The sequence below is a fragment of the Trichogramma pretiosum genome, unplaced genomic scaffold (genome assembly GCF_000599845.2).
Source record: "Trichogramma pretiosum strain Unisexual culture from Peru unplaced genomic scaffold, Tpre_2.0 scaffold115, whole genome shotgun sequence".
Taxonomy (NCBI): Eukaryota; Metazoa; Arthropoda; class Insecta; order Hymenoptera; family Trichogrammatidae; genus Trichogramma; species Trichogramma pretiosum.
Genome location: NW_019640800.1, coordinates 119,455 through 135,659, shown reverse-complemented (window position 1 = coordinate 135,659; position 16,205 = coordinate 119,455). Strand labels below are relative to the sequence as shown.

The window sequence follows — 16,205 nt, the reverse complement described above, 5'->3', positions numbered from 1 at the left end:
TGGAAGAAGAAAATAATTTAAGGGCTGGAGATAGTACCAGCTACTTACCGACGTACTGAAAAATGTTGTCCTCATTTTTCTCCACGAATAATGAATCAATTATCTTGAAACTTCGAAGTAACGTTCAGAAGATTGATATAATTATGCCTGTGCTCTTGTTTTCCAGGATTTGTCTTATAAGCATACTTAAATTAAATTTTTTGGAATCAGAGGTTATGAAAACCAAAAAACATCAATAAAATCTATTTACTTAAAATTTTTGACAATTTCGGAAAAACAAGAGAACAGGCATAATTGTGTCAATCCTCTGAACGTTATTACAAAGTTTTGAAATGATTAATTAACTATTCATTGAGAAAAATGAGGACAAAATAGTTCGGTACTAAATACCGACTGAGATAGGCCTGGCCCTTAAGGCTCCTCTATACAGACGGACAAATACCGACATACCGATATTATTTTGTACCCATTTTTTTTATTCTCTAGACAACCGTTGAACTTGAAACTTCGTGGGCGTGATTATGAAACTTATAAAAATGTGCCTCTGGAGCCAGTTTTCAATAAAATGTTTAATAAAATCATTTTAACTAATTGTTTGAGAATACGTTACTTTTGAGGTTATAAAAGGAGGATAATAGAAAATCAAGTTTGTTTGAAAGTACCGGTCATTTAATTGAAAACTGGCTCCAGAGGCACATTTTTATAAGTTTCATAATCACTCCCACGAAGTTTCAAGTTCAATGGTTGACCAGAGAATAAATAAAATGGGTACAAAATAATTACGTAGTTGTTATCGACTGAGTGTGTATAGAGGGCCCTTAATAGTACCACACCTCATCTCACTTCCCATTATAAGCATGTATGATGTACACACAAAGAGAGGGGTCTAGAGACTGTTGATTCACCATTACTTATTTAAAACTTAATTATATTGCGAATATTCGAAAAAAATCGAGTACTCGACTCGAACTCGAGGAAAAAACTCGAACTCGACGAGTCGAGTTTTTTCGAGCGCACAGCCCTAGAGTACACCTTCTCTGCATTTTCAAAATGCGAAAATCAGAACTAATAATTCAGCATAAATTTTGTTTTTTATTTTTCACCGTTTCGGTCGGCTTAGACTTTAGAGGTTGTATTAGCCGTGTGCTGTACTATGCATGATAATAATTCCGCTGCAACTGCTCATAATAATGTAAAAACAGCGAACTAGAGGCTCTGACTATGCTCGTCTGAATATTATTGTTATTATTGCTGATTTCTTTAATACACGAGCGACCCCTACAACGCTGTATTTACCTATCGAGCTGATACAGATTCATCATAAGGCGAAAGCACATAAGTAAAATTATAAACAGTATAGTGATGTTCTTACAGTGTAACTGTGTCATGTAAAGTGTCTACGACTGTTTTGGGCCAGTAAAGGAAAATAAAAGTACTGTCATTCCAGATTTTACATGACATAATCTTTCAAAATCAATATAAATATTAAACGTTATTTTGATATTCTTGATTTATCATTCTTGACCATTGTTAAACGTCGTATTATTTAATTCAACGTAAATGATCCTTATCTCAGAACCTATTTTGTGGGAAAACGTGAGTGAAGTCTTCTGATTAAGAAATATGTTTATTTTACAGTTGCAGCATAAGTGTTGATGTGGTATTTAATTTTTGAGGTATACAATTTCACCATCCACCATGTTTTGGCATAATAACTATGCACCTTCTGCAGAAATTGAAAATTTGCTTAATGAAGAGGTAACAGTAATGTTTTAGCTTTTATTTGACAATTAATTATAACAGATATAAATTACAGATATATTTACATAATGCATGTTATTTTATGTTACTTTTGTAATCACTGGAAATTAAAATTTATTACAGGATGTAACGTTGAATAAACTGATGGATGCTGAAGATATTTTACAGGAATGTAAAACTCAAAATAAAAAGTTATTAGATTTGTAAGTATAAATTGAAATCTTACAATGCCTTCATGAAATCCAGTTTATAAAACTTTTATTCTCTTGTTCCAAAAATGCAGTTTAACTAGAGCAGATATCTTAGAAGAATTGGTTGATTTAATTACTATTGAACCATCTACAGACTTAGAAGAGCGCAAAAGATATAAATATTCAAATATAGCTTGTGAATTACTCACATGTGATTCGCCACCGCTCACTAAGAAATTAGCAGGTTGTTATTTGATTTTTACCTACAATTTATTTTCATTTTTAGCCTAACTCAATTTTAGCATTACTATTTTTAAAATGTACTTCTTTTTAAAATAAATAATATTTTAGGAAATGATGTTTTGTTGGCAAAGTTATACTCTTTCATAGATAGAGAAGAGCCTTTAAATCCATTATTGGCTTCATTTTTTAGCAAAACTTTGCATGCATTATTAAGACAGCCTTCAGATCAGGTAATCATCAAATATTTTTAATTTTTGTTTTTACCAATATGATTTTATCACTTTATAATGATTTTTTATTTGTTAAGGATTGGTTTTCATATCAGTTTGTATGTCTACAAGTTTTGGAATCTTTGAAGAATCGAAAAAATTGTGTTGATCTTTTGCTGCAACACTTGGGAACTTCTGCAATCATGGATTTAATATTGATTCTATTGACCAAGATTGAAGGAAGTGAGATGCGTCAAAATATTTTTACTGTAAGGAATCCTATTAAGAAGTATATAATGTTTTTTAAATTTCATACAGTTTATAATTAATTTTTTTAGTGGTTAGATGACCAAAATTTGATACAACGTCTAATAAAATTACTATCTCCAACTTCTGATCCTGAAAAACATACAAATGCATCACAACTTTTGTGTGATATAATTAGACATTCCCGAATGGAAATGGAGAAACAACCTACTTTGATACTGCAAACATTGCAATCGTAAATACATTTTTAATTTCATTATTAAAAATTGCTGTACTATGGAAATAATTAAAATACTTTTACAGTGAAGAAACGATACGTTTAATTCTTGACACAATTTTAGTGGAAGAAAAAGTTGAAACTAGTATTGTTGGTGGAATTAGAGTCTTGAACAATATTTTGGGTCAAAAAAAAGAAAAAGACACAGAGACAACTGATGGATATGGTTCACCATTTAACAATCATGTAGAAGATGAAGAGCGTGAAAAATTTATCCCAGTAATAATACCTTACATAAGTCGACTTAATAACTTATTAATTGATCCACCTGTGGTAAGTTGGATATTACATATCTACTACTTATGGATCAATAAATCTTTGATCTTTTTTTACAGAAAGCATCTGTAAAAACTACTGCTGGTCTAGTAGAGAAACCTTTTGGAATGACGCGATTGTACATTTTAAAATTATATGTTAATCTTCTTTCAACACAAAATTTAGATATTTTAACTGCATTTGCAGAATTGAATACCTTTAGTATTCTATTGGTAAGTACAATTAATTTTGTAAAACCTTGTTCACATAACTAATGTTTTATTAAATATTTATCTATTAATATTTATTTCAGGATTTATTTTTTGAATTTTCATGGAATAATTTCTTGCACAGTCAAGTGCAAAAATGTTTGTCTTTAGCATTAAAATGCAGCTCTTCTGATGTTAACGCCAAACTATTTGATAATGTAAAAACCTTTAGTATCAATGTCTTTTTATATAAAATTATGTGTAACATTTAATGCTTATTCTGTTTTGGACTTTTTTTCAGATTTTTATCAAAGCTAGATGTATTGAAAGATTACTCGAAGTTTGGGATGAAGATTATAATAAAAGGTAAAATACAAAGCACTTTAGCCATATAGTTTCATTTTGATTTTTAGAAAACTATCATATCTTAACATTTCTTTTTACAGGAAAGATAACAAGGGTCACTTAGTTGTAATTGCTAATGATATTTTAATTAAATGCTCTGAAGATGATGATTTTAATTCTTTCTTAAAAAAAAATTTATCTGAACCAGTTTTTTCTAAATGGGAGGATTTTGTATCAACTAAGTTACATGATACTAATGAAAATCAAAAAATGTCTCTGGTAAGTAAACAAATAAATAGACGAGTTAATAACAAAAAAATTTATTAGCGCATCGAAAAATTGCTAATTTTTTTTATTGTTCTAATTAAAATATTACTTTTAATATCAGGGCAGTCCCAAATTGACAGAATCGTCTGGCGATGAATATGCATCATCAATGTCTACTTTAACATGGTTGAAAGAAGTATGTAGAAATTTTATGAATATCATAGATAAAGAAATTCGAACTATTAATTAATTATTTATTATTAATTTTAGTCCTTCATGAATTCTCAAGACCAACCGAATGCATCTTCTAATGTTAGTTGTTATCAACCAATATTAGAAGCAGAGAATTGTTATTTCAACTTCCAATCTGATAAGTTTCATGACGTTGATGCAGAAATGTAAGAAATATGCTATTTAATTTGTTAATAATAAAGTTGTCTAGATGGAATGGCTTAGTACTGGTGCCGTTACTTTTATCAATCATACATTATTTAGAATTTTATTATTTTTACATTACAGGAACTCTTTGGAACAAATGAATCAACAATCTCTTAACTTATCCCAAGATTCTGAATTTCTGAAAAGCCAAGAAATATTTAATAATATTTGCGATGATGTTAGTAGTGCTATGCAATGGGGACAAAGTCATGACTGCAATACCGACCAATCTGATTGGTTGAAAAATGAGAAGAATAGTTCAAGCTCTTCGGACGAAGACGAAGGTTCTAGAGATTTTGGCATGGAAGATAATTCCACTGATCGTAAGTTATTTTATTAAATTTTTCAGTCCAACATATGCGTACCTCTTCCTTGACTGCAAAAATCTTAGTAAATATTTCCTGATGTCTTAATTAGAAATACCACGGTACACAAGTGAGGCAATTTTTTATTTACTTTTTTTTATTTTATTTTTTTGATGCGTTGTATATTGATTGAAATATTTCGATTATTTTTATGCTTAAACTGTAAACGGCTGCCTATAATTGTAAACCGTCTTACGTCTAAGTATGTTGGAGCATAATCAAAGCAGTTTTTTATTTAGGAATAACACAACATTTTTTCCAAACATCCAGATCATTTTACGTAATTTCATATCAAGATCTCCAAATGAAGCGTTGATTTTTAGATATGTTTTCAGTTAGTTTACTGCGCTGCTCCGAACTAGGTTTATTCCATTTAGGAACACTTAATCAAAAACGTGGTTTTTATTGTGAAATTTTGAACAAAATGTACTCACACTTATCTGTTGTAGAATCAAACAGATTGCTATTTGCTAAAATTGAAAGTCTCTAGCAACCCCTGATGCGAATATATTTAAAAATTAATTTTTTTAGTTTGGGGTCAAATGAAATCTTTATCGATGAGAGATGCATCATCCCCTATCAATCTTTGGAGTTCAAATACGGTTGAACCTGTTGAGCAAACTGGATGGGCCAACTTCGAAGAGTTTAGTTCTGCGCCTTGTGAAGAAGGTTTAGTACCTTCAACACAATGTGAAAAACCAGAGGCAGAAATAGTTAATGTACCAGCTGAGCCAGAAAATCCAGTTAAATCCGAACTATTGTCACCAATCATTGACGCCGATTCCTCAATAGTCACAAATGAACCAAATTTGACACATAATGCTCCATTAGATTTTGAAGACGAAAATCTTTCTCGTTCGTCCGATTCAAGTGATGAAAAATCTTCAGAAATCGTTCCAGACAGCAACACAAACGCAACCGAAACGGACGGCCGGTATTTAAAATAATAATGTAAAAAGTAGAGTAACATTAATTCTCTTTATTGACCAATTCATGAAGCTGATTAATGTGTAAGATTTTACTGATGAGCTTCGTTAGAATGTGGTATAACAAACAGAATTACTGTTAATCTTAAGATACCGTTTTCTGTCAGTTAATTTCATATAAAAAACTTTTATTTTCAGACCACCTCAAACAGAAGAACTACCCAAAAGTTGAAAAATGTTCATTTAAAAAATTGTTCAATTTTGTTAACAAACTGTTAAATATAATAAAAATAAACGGTAGAATTAATTCCACTAAAAATTTTTGAATAGCCTTGTACTTTTCCCATTATACTAAATAGCTGTCTGAAAGAACAAACTTACCAATTTATACATAATCAATATGTTGAAAAAACATTTAAAAGTACCAAAAAAAGAATAAAACCATTGTGATAAAACCATCTTTTACTAATTTGGAAAAATACAGGAAACATTTTATGGTTTAAATTAAATTATTACGTCGTTAATATCATTATCGATCACTTATTTTGTAGTGGAAATAATCAGTCTTTCAGCAAATTCATCAAAATCTTTCACTAGTTCACGCTTGATCAATTTATTTAGCTTATCATTATGTGAATCCTCGTTCCATTCATAGCTCCGAACAAGATGTGAAAAAGACTCTGGGCTCATCGCTGCATAGAAGAGCTGCAGGAACCAAGTAGCTAAAAATGCTGGAGGGTAGTAATTAATAGTACTAGTAAGACTGAATCAACCAGGCTCCATTTTTACGAAAATTTTATTTAAACATATTAAAATTTTATTACAAATATCTATACATATATACAATAGTCAATCATCATTTCTTCTGGCACTTCTCTCATGCGTAGTTTTTAAAATCTTCATGAATTGTTTTTTGGTGCTTGAGCAAATACAATTTGTGTCCGAATTTCTTCTCGCATTTGTCGCATGCATAATCTTTGCGACCCTCATGAACTGTCTTATGGTGCTTCAAAAAGTCTAGTTTTCTTCCGAATTTCTTCTCACACTTGTCACATGCGAAATCTTTCCGGCCTTCGTGGACAGTCTTTTGGTGCAAGAGGAAATGCTGTCTATATCCAAATTTTTTATTGCACTTATCACATGCAAAATCTTTGCGACCATCATGTACTGTCCTTTGGTGGACAAGCCAATGCTGTTTAAGTCCAAATTTCTTCTCGCAGTTATCGCATGCGTAATTTTTGCGACCTTCGTGGATTGTTCTTTGGTGCTTCAACAAATCTGATTTTTGTTCAAATTTCTTCTCGCACTTGTCACACGCGTGATCTTTTCGACCTTCGTGAACTATTTTTTTATGTTTGATCAATTTCGATTTTTCGCCAAATTTCTTATCGCGTTTGTCGCATGCAAAATCTTTGAAACCTTCGTGGACTATCTTTTGGTGCCTGGTCAAATCTGTTTGATCTCTGCATTTCTTTTTGCACTTGTCGCACGTGAAATCTTTGCGACCTTCGTGTACTGTCATTTGATGTCTCATCAATTTCCTTTTTTCGACAAACTTTTGCTCACAATTTTTGCATGCAAAACCGTTGTGACCTTCGTGTATCGTCTTTTGGTGCCTGTTCAATTTCGATTTTTCGCCAAATTTCTTATCGCATTTGTCGCATGCGAAATCTTTGCAACCCTCGTGGACTATCTCTTGGTGTTTAATCAAATTGCTTCGATCCCCAAATTTCTTCTCGCACTTGTCACACGCGTGATCTTTTCGACCTTCGTGTACTGTCCTTTGGTGTTTAAGCAAATCTGATTTTTGTCCAAACTTATTTTGGCACTTGTTGCATTCATAATCTTTGAGACCGTTATGGACTAGTCTTTGGTGCCTCATCAATTTATATTTACTTCCGAATTTCCACTTGCATTTGTCGCATGCGTAATCTTTGCAACCCTCGTGAACTGTTTTTTGGTGCCTGATCAAATGTGCCTTTTGTCCAAATTTCTTTTCACACCTGTCACATGCGTAATCTTTGCGACCATCATGAACCGTTCTTTGGTGTGTTAGCAAATGCGATTTTTGTGTAAATCTCCTATCACAATTGCTGCATGCAAAATCTTTGCGACCCTCATGGACTGTCTTTTGGTGTACACGCAAAATCCATTGATATCCAAATTTCTTCTCGCATTTGTTACATGAGTGATCTTTGGGACTCTTGTGGACTGTCTTCAGGTGAAATAGCAAATATGATTTTTTTCTAAATTTCTCATCACATTCGTCGCATGCGAAATCTTTGAAATGTTCATGGACTATTTTTATGTGCAAGAGCAAACTCTTTTTATTTCCAAATCTCTTCGCGCACTTTTCACATAAGTAATCTTTGAAAACTTCGTGGAATATTTTGTTATGCTTGAGTAAAGTTGGTTTATTTTCAAATTTTTTCCTGCACTTGTTACACGTGAAATCTTCGTGATCTTTATGTACTAATTTTTGGTGTGTAAGCAAACTCGATTTTTTCACAAATTTCCTTTCGCAACTGTCACATGAAAAATCATTGCGTCCTTTGTGTACTGATATTTGGTGTCTACTCAAATGACTTCGAAACTCAAATTTTTGTTCGCATTTGTCACATTCGTAACTTTTTTGATCAATATGAATTGATTTTCGGTGTGTTATCATGCTTGATTCTAACGTAAATAAGTCCTGACGAATATCACAAACGTTTTGTTTGTCGTTGGAAGAAACAATGTCAAGTTCACTTAAATTATCATTTAAGACAACATCTTCGGATTTCTTCTCATTATTATCCATTCCGATGCATAAATTAAACGATGGATCCTTCTACTTGGTGTCACAAAAATTGAATGAGTAAATTTTATATTAGGTATATAACGACTTGTTTCATCGGGAGCAACATTTAAACTAATTTATGTTACCAATAAATATGATCAGTGTATTGAGGGACGATGTCAAAATCGATTATTATCATTTTGTTTACAACTAAAGTATCGATTTATCTGTATAAATATGATTCTATTAGAAAATATTGTTATAGTTCCTAATATATGATGCGACAAGTATATACGCTACAAGGTTCGAAAAGTTCGGATAAAAAATAAAAAATGAATAATTATAGATTAATGAAATATGTGTACCATGTCATTTTTCAGTCTTCATTTAATAGGATTATTATTAAATGCAATGTTTACATATTCAAAATAAATAATATACCAACAACGTGAGTTGTAAGTTTTGAATAAACCTCACATTAGTTAAATAAAATGGCGCCAATATGAAAAATATGTATTCAGTCTAGTATATATTTCGGAAAACTACCCAAACAAAAAACTCGCATAAATTTTACATATACATCAAGATCTTATGTTGGATTTTATCTACGATAATCGACAGGAGAAATGGTATAGAATTTTATGTAAGAGGTGAGCATTTTTTAACCAATGATAATTTGAATTTTACATCGAAGAATTGTTAATTCAAAGTTAGATAAATATCTAAAAGTCGGTTAACTAGATACATAACTTAGAATTATGTACTTTAGATAGTAGGCAAGTGCATAACTTTTTATGTTTATGTAATTATTATATACGCGCATCACGTGTAACAAGGTAGAGATTACACTGTTTTTTTACTTTAATTGAAGATTTAATACCACTTCGCCGACATGTCTAAACTTAAATATGTTTTCATTATGGATCGACAAACGATTCGAAATTAAATCTTTCAAATTTATTAAATCAATTTTCAAAATTTACCAGCTTGAAAAACTCGTACGAGCCACGACTGAATTTTATCTTCGTATCAGCTAGATGAATCAAGTAAAAATCATAATAATGCATAATTTAATTTTTTTGTTTTCACTTAAATAACATGTTAAATTTTTAAATTAACTTAACCCCTCGAAGGAGCAGAATTATAATTTCTTTTGAAACGTTATAAAATCACTCATCGTTTGAACAACAAAAAAATATTCAAATGTCTGAATCTACATTAAACTCGAAATTTACGAGTAGAGAGTTTCACATTACCGGTGCTGCACGTATGATTTTCAAAAAATTCAAAACATTAGTCTACAATGCTTTTGGGGAACTAAAAATTTCCAATAAGTTTGTTAAACATTTTCCACAAAATTCTTTATGATAGTATCTTAAAGTTTTTTAAAATTATAAAATCTTTACTTGGCATTTGTGAATGAGACTAATTGCCACCACTTTTTAATTAAATTACGAAAGATAGATAATACAAAAATAGAATCATAGAAATAATAAACAGTGTAAATAAAACCTCTCAAAATGAATCGTGATGTTATAATGATTGTGTATACACGCAGTTATTTTATGTTTGAATGAGCTACACTACTTTCTATAATTGCATCATTTCTACATTTCTACAAGCATTATGGTGAATAAAATCGTGATATTTGCACAACGAATGAATTTTTAGAGTACCCGTGTAACTAATATTAATAATTTAAATATTTACTTCGACGAAGCATTATTAATTAATAATTGATGATTAACTTTCCAAATGTGTAGTATAATGCACTTGACTTTGAATAATGATTTTGTTATTAATCTGAAGAAAAATTAAATTGAATATATATCAATATATTACGATAGTTTTCAGAGATTTTTTTTGCACTCTTACTTTTTCTTACTTTTATTTATACACGAATCTCAACAATAACGTTTTAAATCGTTTCTCAAATAAAAACTTGACATTGAAGAAACAATTCAAAAATCTAGAGATACCGAAAACTTTAAAATCTAAGGCTAAAATCGAAATATTTATTAAAAACGCATAAAAATATTTCGAAGAAACTTTTTTGCTGTTTCCTAATCAGAAAATGAAATAATTTAGCACAGGTAAATTTATTGGTAAGAAAAAGATCTATAAGTATCGTACAAATTCCACTCCGCAATCTGCGCTTTGAATATAACATTTTTCAAATAAAAATTTAATTGTAAGACAACTTTATATGCAAAAACGAACAAGACAATTTTAAAATTATTTATTTTAACCAACACTTATGTAATTTACAACCTGAATAATTATGCCCGATTTTTTGCCAAATGTATGCAAATATATTCCTAAAACTTTTAAAATACTTTACTCATGATTTCTATAATTATTGTATGTTATATGAAATATTTCTATTATATTTAAGCAGATATTCTTTTATGTACTGCGCATTCATAATTAGCCAGGGGACGGAGTGGAAGAAAATTATAACTATCCGATTTAAAATGATATCATGCAACGACTGAGTGAGGAGAGGGCGCTGCTCCCTTCTTAGCTAACGGTTGAAGTTGTAAATTATAAATCGTAAACATCGTAAACACTAAAATGTAATAATAGTTCGTATTTGCTGAAGAAGAATGTATTTTCCCATCGTCAAAGCGGTATTAAATATTTTAAGTTATAAATAAAATTACTGCAGTAAAAGGTACAATTATGTTAACTACAAGAAAGTCTACATTCGCATAATTTAAGTACGTGAAACGTGTTGAATAGGAAAAGTATTATCTTGCGCAAGTATATCCGAGCATTATAAATACTCTTACAGTTCAGTATCACTTCCTTATAACTTTCTCTATATTCAAGTGCGCTTGCAAATGATACATGAATCCTTATGGCAATTATTTGAGCATTTTAATTGCATATACAAAGTTTCAAGAGGGTTTGAATGAAAATCATATTTCATTAAACTTGTATCTTCGTTTACAAGTTCGATTTTTAATGAAAAAAAACCTGTTGCCCGAAAATTCTACATGTTTCTACTGAATTATTAAATTATGATCATTGAATTTAAATATTATTCTTACACATTGTCAAAAATAGTTTTTGTAAAAAATATACCAAAACTAGAATTCTTTCCCCCCAAAAAAAGCTAAACATAAAATACATATATTAAGTGACAACTTAATTTTATATAATTGGACTCAGTATTATACCTCATGGGCTTTACATAAGGATCAAGGCCCCTTCCATGAACTATCATTGCTCCCCACTATTTTGGGGCAGTACACGCTATGCCAACTACAAGTTATAAATCTTTATAAATACATTACATTTGATGAAGATTGATTCAGATATACTCGAGCTGCATGTTTGGGTTTTATCGACATTAATAATTTTTAAAAACATTTCAACATGCAGTTTTTCCAGATTATTGTAAGTTTCTTTAGATTTATACTTTATTGATATTTTATTTTTGTGCTAGCTTTATTCTGTTTACTCAATAAATTTTATTGTGTAGATCTTAGTCAAAAGTATTAAATGATACAAGCTGATTTTAAAGAAACTTAAAAAATGATTTATATTGAATACATACCTTTTAAAAATTACAACTTTTATTTTTGGATATAATATAATAATTTCTTTTCTTTTCTATATTTAATAATAAAAATAAAGCTATATTTTAAGAATACTTATATAAAAAGTAAAACAAAGTTCATATGCAAAATATTGCAGCAAGTTTCTTTTGTTTAACGTACTTGTACTTATTTGTATATTCATCTTGACAACCTGACTCTCTTCAGTATTTTTAAACTAATAATTTGAGATTAATTTGATATATTCTTGATAATATTTAAGTACAAAATGATTTATATAATAAATTATTCTTTATTCTAAAAGAGCAGTATTGGTACAAAAAAACAACATGCTATGTAAAATTCATTTGTTTGACTTTATTGGCTTGTATCACTCAGACATTCAATCATTAGCTTTTTTAAATCACAACTTATAATAAAAAAGTAAAACTAAGTAAAACAAAGCAAAATAGTTTAACACAAATAAAAAAATAGTTTTCTACAACTGACACTTAATTACAGTTTTTTGCATGCATGGTTTTTGTGGGAGTAATAGCCAAACCTGGAGACCACCAGTAAGTAAACCAAGATTTATTTTAATCATTTTATTCAAATACTACAACTGAGTTATGAAAAACACATTCATTTTTCCATTTCACTGTTACGTATCAGTTATATGCTGTACGCTATGTTAGAATACACATAATATCTCATGAAAAAGTGATTTCAAATAAATTCAATCATCGTGTCACAAGTTCTAATGCAGTAACATGAACATGAAAAAATTTAAATTCGTTCATTTTCTTCTTGCACTTTAAAAACAAACTTTTTCAGACTACACAACAACATTTATCCAAAAATGTTAATTTTGAAATGCATATTTATGAAAAACTTTATGTAACTTGGCTGCTTTATATAATTAAAATGAAACTTATTTAGACGCGCTTGGGTTGGGGAATAAGTCTGGAAAAATCGGGCAAGCGACCGAACGCGATAATCCTAGGATTATAGACTGCCGCAATCGAGTCTTTAGTGCAGTGACTTAGGTTGGCGCTCGTGAGCGGGGAAAGTCTTTTTGCTCCTGTTTGATGCATGCGGCCGATGCGTGACATACAGTTAGTACTTTTACCGACCCTGGCCGCATTCGCGGACTTGGTTTTTGAAAAGGACAGTACATTAAATATTCTACATTTCGAAAGTGCTAAAAAAATGATTGCCCGTCAAATTTCGTATTTGTCTCTAAAAATTATATTGGAAAATTATGCATCTGGCTACATTCAAAACGCGGAAATCTCGTATAACAAAGCAATTTTTAACGATTTGACTGCCTAGAACGATAAAAATTAAATATGGCTTTTCTTCAAACCTCTTTTTATTATTGAAAACGTGAAAATTCGTCTCTCACAGGAATTTTTTCAAAGGTCGTGCACGTACATGAGCATTGACATCGGTAGTTTTTGTCTGCTGGATTAAGCATTATTTAATTACGGTTTTTGTTTGTGTAAAAGCCACATCCCATCGGTAATCAGAGTAGTTGAGTGAATCGGTAATTTTTTGTTTTGAATTACTAAATTAATTAGCGAAAAATAGAAAGTAAATTTTGCATAGGTGCTTATATGGGGGGACACGTAGTCGATGTATCTAGTATGTTCTAGAGTATTAAATTGTGAGCTAAAATAATTATAAATTGTTCTTCTAGTGAACATGTGAGAATCCACGTGCCATATAAGATACATACCGTGCATCATCATCATGTAAAAAAGGTCCACATTCCAGTGACTAAAATAGAAAAGGTACAAGTACCGGTGCCAGTTCATCATGTGAAAAAAATCGAAGTTCCTGTACCTTATCCTGTCGTTGAGAAAGTCGTGGAAAAGGTGCATGTCCCAATACATGTTCCTGTGCATATACCCGTTCATCATCATCACGAATCTCTACCCGTTCATCATCATCATGAGTCTCACCACCACCAGGGTTGGTCTTAAATAAATGGCCCGAAATTAGATAATCATTTACTGCATTATCGTACAGTATTTTTATAAAAATTTGTCTCGATAATAACTCTGTTTTTTTACCGTCTTTCATCAAAAATGCACTAAAAATCACCTAGTAATACTTCAGCTTTACGTATAAATTTATAATTCAAAATAAAAAAAACTCAAAAAAAAATTCTCAATCAAGATCATGAAAGATTCTAATGCATCATGAAAGAGGTATTTAGATGATCTTTTGTTAATGTGTATTACTTTCAAAACATTTTCCTACCTTTTATATCTATTGAATACTACGTAGAACTATGTTTGCACGATACATTTTCGAATCTCAAAAATTATTATCATTCCTCCATCAACCAGTAAGATAAGTAGATACAATAACTTGATAGGCAAAAATTAAAATGAATTTATATTACCAAAACCGCTGATCAAAATTGAATTTTTTTTTTTATAGCGAATTCTAATAAGCGTTTTGTGAATGAATTTTCTGCATTTAATGGAGATTTTTAAAAAAAGCATATGAGACACCATGTTTTAATGCATAATCTACTATTTCCTCTTAACGTAGTTCAAATTCATTTCTCGAAGAAAACATCAACCGACTAAATACTATATTGTTATCGATTTTTGGTGATGATCGATAATTTATATATCATATTTTTGCCGAAGGACTGTCAAATGAAAAATTATATTTTTAGATGTAAATTAATGTACGCTTCTACCCGTTTTCTACTTACTGCATTGAAAACTGTTTGATTGTAAGACTTATATAAATCCAAAGTGGTGCTGAGGAATCGATATTGAATATCGCCGAGTACGTGGCTACAAACTTTGACTATTTTACTTTGTACAACATGTTGTAATTGACATAAGAATTTAATTGCTTAAGAATAAACTGTAATAAAAATTTATGGAACTTGTTCGACTTTTTTTCACCTTAAAATTTGGTATCTCTCTAAAGATTTTCTAAAGACCCAGATTTTACCCAATAACATTAATGACCAAAAAAAATGTTATACTGAACATAAATGTTTGCAAAAATAAATTTGAACTATAAATCCCTTCTTACCTTGATTTAACTTGAAATTCCCCATTTTATTAGTATCTAACATATTGCAGCAGACCTAGACAATATTTTTTCGAATTATTAATTGTGAGGATGCAAAATGATGTGCGCTTTTTACGTAATTACGATGGTTTGTCTGGATAAAAATTTCATAAGTTTTAGTAATGTTTGTATTAAAATAAATCAGGGTCAAACATTTTTTCTCAATCTTTATTTATTATATTACATACATGTTAAAATATAACATAGAATTACGAATAAAGTAAAAAATTGTCGTACATCAAGTATGCACTGTTAAAACCTTCACAATAGTGTACAAGTAACTATGAATATTTGACATAATTAACAATTTTCTTTGATATATAATTTGCTTATATACTCGATTGCAAGCCCAACAAATTTGTTTCTCCAAACATAATAAAGGTGCTAAGTACTTTTTCTCCAGAAGAAAATCTCAAACCTTCATGCCCAAAACGTGCATTTTCTAACTCATCAGTGTTAGAAAACCTCGTTTCTCGATTCATGTTTTTCTTGTTTTCAAATTTTAGTATTATATTATAAAATAATATAATATATTACAAAAAATTATAAAATATTATTTCAAAAATTACAACTTTTTTAGAAAATTTTTTTACACTTCATCGTACTCTAATAAACCCATCAAATATTCTCATCACACCGCAGATTATTGAAATTTTTTAAAATACGAATTACAAAATATGTGGCTTAAAGATAAAGTTCAAGTTCTACCTACACGAAGACTTGTCAAACTATATTTTTATAAATATTTCTTTGAATAAACAGAATTATCTTTAAACAGATTTTACATTTTTTACTTATGAAAATAGTACATAGACATTAAATGTACATTTATAGTAGTTCGTGACTGAATTTCACACGATATCGTACAATGCTCGTGTCATAGAGGACACTTTCTGGCAGGGCTATAAATAGTATCCAAACTCCATGATTCAACCATACCAAACCGTCAAGTGTCCCCTGAGGTACGAGTGTCGCAAACTTCTACAATACTTAACGTCATAAGCCAAACAATCAAAGGCATTTATTGTC

The 16,205-nt window shown here is 30.1% G+C and overlaps 3 protein-coding genes across 4 annotated transcripts; 2 read left to right on the top strand and 1 right to left on the bottom strand.

Moving 5' to 3' along the window:
• The first annotated feature begins 1,331 nt into the window (after window positions 1-1,331).
• Window positions 1,332-6,051, top strand: LOC106652869 (serine/threonine-protein phosphatase 6 regulatory subunit 3). Of its 2 annotated transcripts, none has more exons than XM_023458734.1 (17): window positions 1,332-1,432; window positions 1,639-1,758; window positions 1,885-1,964; window positions 2,045-2,196; window positions 2,304-2,425; window positions 2,503-2,673; window positions 2,743-2,906; window positions 2,975-3,221; window positions 3,284-3,436; window positions 3,517-3,630; window positions 3,714-3,778; window positions 3,859-4,036; window positions 4,146-4,220; window positions 4,295-4,422; window positions 4,544-4,785; window positions 5,359-5,761; window positions 5,952-6,051. In XM_023458734.1, the coding sequence occupies exons 2-17, from the start codon at window positions 1,699-1,701 to the stop codon at window positions 5,983-5,985; spliced, it is 2,388 nt and encodes a 795-aa protein (XP_023314502.1). In that variant the 5' UTR covers window positions 1,332-1,432; window positions 1,639-1,698; the 3' UTR covers window positions 5,986-6,051. The 2 variants fall into 2 exon arrangements, with proteins under 2 accessions (XP_023314502.1, XP_014227511.1); XM_014372025.2 differs by having other exon boundaries at window positions 1,350-1,556.
• A 1,077-nt stretch (window positions 6,052-7,128) lies between these two features.
• LOC111693617 (zinc finger protein 2 homolog) lies at window positions 7,129-7,703 on the bottom strand (the record flags this gene model as incomplete). Its single annotated transcript, XM_023458739.1, has 1 exon — window positions 7,129-7,703. A coding segment is annotated over exon 1 (507 nt), but the record flags the coding sequence as incomplete, so codon positions are not given.
• A 4,162-nt stretch (window positions 7,704-11,865) lies between these two features.
• On the top strand, window positions 11,866-14,059 carry LOC111693602 (histidine-rich glycoprotein-like). Its single transcript, XM_023458677.1, has 3 exons — window positions 11,866-11,934; window positions 12,597-12,649; window positions 13,774-14,059. Exons 1-3 carry the CDS (start codon window positions 11,914-11,916, stop codon window positions 14,057-14,059), a joined length of 360 nt encoding a protein of 119 aa, XP_023314445.1. The 5' UTR covers window positions 11,866-11,913.
• Window positions 14,060-16,205: the final 2,146 nt, after the last annotated feature.

Coding starts and splice junctions, on each gene's coding strand:
- LOC106652869 (XM_023458734.1), top strand. CDS start 1,699: ATGTTTTGGCATAATAACTATGCACCTTCTGCAGAAATTGAAAATTTG. Junction 2,907..2,974: donor ATACTGCAAACATTGCAATC/GTAAATACATTT, acceptor ATACTTTTACAG/TGAAGAAACGATACGTTTAA. Junction 4,221..4,294: donor CTTTAACATGGTTGAAAGAA/GTATGTAGAAAT, acceptor TATTAATTTTAG/TCCTTCATGAATTCTCAAGA.
- LOC111693602 (XM_023458677.1), top strand. CDS start 11,914: ATGCAGTTTTTCCAGATTATT. Junction 11,935..12,596: donor TGCAGTTTTTCCAGATTATT/GTAAGTTTCTTT, acceptor ACTTAATTACAG/TTTTTTGCATGCATGGTTTT. Junction 12,650..13,773: donor GCCAAACCTGGAGACCACCA/GTAAGTAAACCA, acceptor TTGTTCTTCTAG/TGAACATGTGAGAATCCACG.